This window comes from Nestor notabilis, unplaced genomic scaffold, assembly GCF_000696875.1.
Source record: "Nestor notabilis isolate BGI_N333 unplaced genomic scaffold, ASM69687v1 scaffold2159, whole genome shotgun sequence".
NCBI classification, from domain to species: domain Eukaryota; kingdom Metazoa; phylum Chordata; class Aves; order Psittaciformes; family Psittacidae; genus Nestor; species Nestor notabilis.
The window spans coordinates 11,452-16,424 of record NW_009944848.1 but is presented as its reverse complement, the minus strand read 5'-3'; the positions used below and the strand labels follow the sequence as shown (position 1 = coordinate 16,424).

Sequence of the window (4,973 nt, the reverse complement as noted above, 5' to 3'; positions counted from 1 at the left end):
CCCAGAGGGTGCTCAGGCATTGGAACAGGCTGCCCAGGGCAGTGCTGGAGTCACCGTCCCTGCAAGTGTTCACACCCCGTGCAGACAAGGCCTCAGTGCGAGGGGTTAATGGTGGCCTTGGCAGTGCTGGGGGAACGGTTGGACCTGATGATCTTAAAGGTCTTTTCCAACCAAGCTGATTCTATGGTTCTTTAATTCTTGGTTTCCTGTTGCTCTCCCAGCTGCTGACATGACTGCAAAGACCTGGGCTATTCCTTAATTCCAGTCATGAAGTTAACCCCTTCTGTTGAGAAAGCAAAACTCCTGTGCTCCACAGATACGTGAAGGGTCAACAGCAGCTCCAGTTGAGTGCCTCATGTCCAACACTTAAATCTATTTGTGGGGCTCAGGGTTTCTGGTACTGTTCTCATGAGGACAAATACAAGTTTTGCAGCTCTCTGCCAACTAGTGAAAAAGAAAAGCTATTTTGGGTGATATTTTTCCCCTTTTCAAGTGGAGAACTATCAAGTATAAAGGTTTTATGGCAGGAGTTAAGATGAACTTGCAAAGCATGTGGGATCTTGCTACAGCCCTCCCAGGTTAATAGAGGCTAGACCAGACCATACTGTTCTAAATGTGCTCTGTTGTACAACGTGTGCTTTAAGCTCTGCATGACCTCTACTGTAGTAGATATCTGCTACCAAAAGAAAGGGGCATCTGTCACCCTGCTGGCTCTGTTCTCTGGCGAGATGGGCTGTGGGAGAGATGTAGGTAAGTTTCCTGCTGTCCTCCATGCTTGCTTCCACGGCATCCACAAGAGATGAAGTCTCCAAATGTTGTTGTTTCCTTTTTCCTTGAGAGTCTGTTTATAGGTGAGGCCTTGCTCATGGCACTACTGCTTCTTCCAGGGTTCACCTGCAGAAGATGGGAGTGATGAGGCCACCTGCTGAGGTAGCCAGGTATACGATGATCTTCCACAAGCGAGACCATGGTAATGAGGAGAATGAAGAGAGGTGAGTCAGGAACAGGCTTCCACCTTCCATGTGGCCAAGCACCTGGGGCCAAGAGCTGTGTTCTAGGCCAAATGGGCATTTTCATGCCTGATTGTCCATGCTGGGGACAGGAAAAGCATGATTTTATGTTGCCAGCAGTACAGAACAGCAGTAGCTCTGCTTCCAAGTTTACTAGTTAGTGGGAAAGAGCCCAGAATATCCCTCCTGAGCATGTCAGTGAAGATTTTCTCCTCTTTTCTTAGGATGAAGCTTCTAAGTCAGGTATCTAACACATGGAAAACAGATGGGCTGAACTCCTGCTCATATAAACTGCTCTCAGTGGAACGTAACCCTTTATACATCAACATCACGGTGGACTTCAGCGCACAGCCCAAGGCCTCCTAAGGGTGAGCAACACACAGGGTACGGAAAGGGCAAGAGATCTTGTTAGCTTGAAAGAGGACTTCAGTAGCACAGGAGAGTCTTTCTTCACAGCATCTAATTGATTGGGAATTCCCTTTTGTGAGGGCTGGAGCCATGGGACAGGTCCTTGTGTTCTGCTGGGACATTCACATTAGTGTCCTTCTTTGGGCTGGGCCAGTGGAAGGACTTGAAGCAAGTCTCGTGGAAAAAAAGACTTGTTCTTGCAACTATTCCTAAACAACCTGTGGTCGCATTAAAAGGACAAGAATCCTTCACCAAGTGCAAACTTGCTGAGGAAAGCTGCTTTCTTTTTCCAGCCTGAGGAAAAACTGCCTGTGTGTGAGGGAAGGAATAATGGTCATGGGTGAGGAGATGTTAAAGATCTCTCAATAAATACACTCCAGTGACTGCAGAAGGCTGCTTCTCCTGTGCTTCATGAGCTCAGCTCAACCTGTGGTGGGATGGTGGAAGTGTCCTGTGTCAAAACAAGTCTTGGTGCTGTGGGTTGTGTGTTACTGGGCAAAGATGTGGAAGGAGATGCTGTGGCCAAGTCAGATGGAGAGAAACTCCTGACCCTGGTTCTAATGCTTTGGGCCAGACTGTTACAGTTAGACCCTGGCTGTTATTACTTGTGATTCAGGTTTTAGAGGACTGGTGAGAGTCTGTGGAGAACTGTTCCACAGCACTTCTAAACTCTTGATGAGAACACTTCCCTTTCCTTACTGCATTCTATACGTGCTTGTTGGATATGCACCCATTAGTGACAGTCAGGAAGCCAGGCTTTGGAGAGTTTCTTCTAGGACACAGCACATGCCAAAAAGCAACTTCTGCTTTACATATCAAGCAGTGATGCTGTACTTGGTTGCCCCATCACTCCACCTGCAGGAAGACTGAAGTTTTAACCAAGTTCTTGGGTGTTAGCGGGGTACACACAGCTTTTCAGCAAACGGGATTTATTATGTACATGTAACAAGCAAAACTACCCCGTGTGATGCTCACACAATAACAGGAGCTGTGCAGAGGAGGAGAGACTGCAGAAAGGGCAAGGCCTTGGGCACTCAGGTAAGTACAGGTGCATGCCTGCAGGGTCCCAGCTCCACTCCTGGCATGCTTGACTCTTCTTGCTGAAGTATTTAATTTCTCAGAAGTGTTTTATGTTAAAGACAGCTCAACCTTGAAATACAGTTCATGTTTGAGCCATGGCTGAGTTACTGGATTCATTTCCCTGCTCTGAGCAGGAGGTCAGGCTTGGTGACAGCCTCAGCTCTCATTCACCCTCAAGTCCTCACAGCTACAATAACCACATTTAAACAGTGATGGAGCAGGCAAGAAAAGAGCTTTCTCCTTTATTACACTCTTAGTAAATATCCTAGAAAAGTGTGAACCCAAACACAACTCCATTTGACTCAAATTCACCAGATATTTACAGAACTTAACCAGCTTCTATACTTGAAGTACAGCATGTATTTTAAGAGCTTTCATCCCAATCACCATTTAAGTACAAAGCAGGACAGAACTATCCAGCTCTGGAACAAAGGTTCCAGAGAACTTGGTTAAAGAGACCTTGATCCCTGAGGGCTGGGAGGTGGCTCAGGAGTTAGTTTTACAGTATACAGGAAGCCCCAGCCTGGTTATTTGCTATCATACCCTATTCCTGAAGCCTTTTCTTCTAACTTTTACACAGAAGAAAAGAGAAATACATGAAAGACATGAAGGATTAGTCTCAGGTGGGACTGCCACCAGGAGGTAGAGGCTGAAGGCCCACATGCACACTGCCATGCTGCACCCAAGAACCCCTTTTGTTTCCATTCCCCTAAGAAAAGGGGGGAACATAACCGATGTCCACAGTGATGTTGGTGTAAAGAGGATGCTTAGTCCTGGAGAGGAGCTTGAACTCTAATGAATTCATTCCATCATCTTTCCATGTTTTCCTGGTGTTGTGGTGGGAAGCAGGCCTGAGGAAGGAAGAATACCTGCAGTTAGATAGAAGAACAAAGGTGATGTTTGCAGCTGAAGAAACAGCCTTCCAAGGGCTTAGCAGGGGACAGCTGCCAGCAGAAAAGCCCCAAGAAAATTCTTCTCACACAATACAGACTAATAACAATCCACAATCCAGAGAGAAGGCACTTTGTAAAACTGAACGGATCAGATTAAGTTCACTCTGAGTGTTCTAAACACAGAGGACAATTGGGACTGGAACCTAATCAGAGCAGTGAGGTGATAACTACAGTCTGAAAGCAACCAGGAACCAGCAGCAGCTTAGCAAGAGCAGGGTGTGCACGACAGGGGCTCAGAACAATGATGTACACAGGCTGCTCTAGGTGGGTTTTAAGACAGGGTTGCTATGGAAGCCTGGGGTTTGAGATGATAAAGGGAAGCCTTCACCACACTTGACCCAACACCCTCCTCCAGCTCTTTTAGATACAACTGAGTGAGGTCTCTCAAAGCCCCTTCCTCATGTCTTCACACTAGACTACTGCTTTCCAGTATTTTAACAGCACGTTGTAAATCCACACAGATTGAAGAGCAGGTTTGTATTATAGGGAAGTTGTAACAAAGTGCCTCTTCACACTGAGCTCTCCCTATTTACAAGACAGGCGGTATTTCCTTTCCCAAGTTTTAAGCATCAAATGACTCGGGGAATAAGTCTGTGAGCTTCCTAACTAGCAAGTGTCCTTAACAACAGGGAAAAAGGTTGGACACCAGGAGAAACCTTTCAAAACAGAGACAGTCAGTTGCAACTGAATCATTCTGCTCCTGGGAGACTCCTTTAAATAGCCACATGAAAGCAGGAAGACAAGCAGTGGCATTAGACATAGTGATACTTCCTGCCTGTTCTGAGGCAGATGATGGCAACAAGGCAGAGAGCAGCCTCCTAACTCCACACACCACCCCCCAACACTTACCTTCTCCAAGGCTCTTGTGTCTCCATCCCTTTATCATAGTCCATAACTTTGTAGCGTCCCAGGTGAGGTGGGGTCCGGACTATTTTCATTCCTGCCAACTGAATCCTTTAAAACAACAAAGGAAATGGTTGCTTAGGCATAAAGATGCCATTTCTAGGCTTAGGTATAGGGGAATGCAAACCCAGGGATGATTTGCAGTGTTGATGCAGGAAAAGCAAAAGGCTGAAGGGAGTGGGTTTAACATCACAGTGCCACGTTATCTCCTCTAGCAAGTCCTACCCAGGCTTGGGCTGGAAAGCTGCCAGCTGCAGGGTGCTTTGACAGTGTACAAAGAGGATTACAGCAAGCAGGGAATGAACAACAGCACAGAGAGCATTCCAGAGCTATCCCCTTCAATCTGACAACTGAGCATGATTCTCACTCCCTTGCAAGAGCAGAGCTTTCTCTGCCTAGGTCTCCATCACTGAAATGAAAACAACCCCAACAGCCAAACTTACAGTTTCTGAAAGGAAACCAGTGCTGAGATCCAGATCATAGAATCATGGACTGGTCTGGGTTGGAAAGGACCTTAAAGCTCATCCAGTTCCAACCCCCTGCCATGGGCAGGGACACCTCACACCAGAGCAGGTTGCTCCAAGTCCCTGTGTCCAACCTGGCCTTGAACACTGCCAGG

The 4,973-nt window shown here is 46.9% G+C and overlaps 2 protein-coding genes across 2 annotated transcripts in view; one reads left to right on the top strand and one right to left on the bottom strand.

Annotated features, from left to right (window-relative positions):
* B4GALT4 (UDP-Gal:betaGlcNAc beta 1,4- galactosyltransferase, polypeptide 4) overlaps positions 1–1,393 on the top strand; it is an 11,873-nt gene extending 10,480 nt beyond the window's left edge. Inside the window, exons 5-6 of the mRNA XM_010022593.1 lie at positions 888–992; positions 1,235–1,393. Coding sequence (XP_010020895.1) covers positions 888–992; positions 1,235–1,376 — 247 coding nt within the window. The 3' untranslated portion in view covers positions 1,377–1,393. The remainder of the gene's footprint in view (positions 1–887; positions 993–1,234) is intronic.
* A 1,788-nt stretch (positions 1,394–3,181) lies between these two features.
* The window catches only part of B4GALT3 (UDP-Gal:betaGlcNAc beta 1,4- galactosyltransferase, polypeptide 3), a 13,067-nt gene continuing 11,275 nt past the window's right edge, over positions 3,182–4,973 (bottom strand). The window contains exons 5-6 of the mRNA XM_010022592.1: positions 4,301–4,405; positions 3,182–3,349 (exon numbers count right to left, since the gene is read on the bottom strand). Coding sequence (XP_010020894.1) covers positions 3,208–3,349; positions 4,301–4,405 — 247 coding nt within the window. The 3' untranslated portion in view covers positions 3,182–3,207. The remainder of the gene's footprint in view (positions 3,350–4,300; positions 4,406–4,973) is intronic.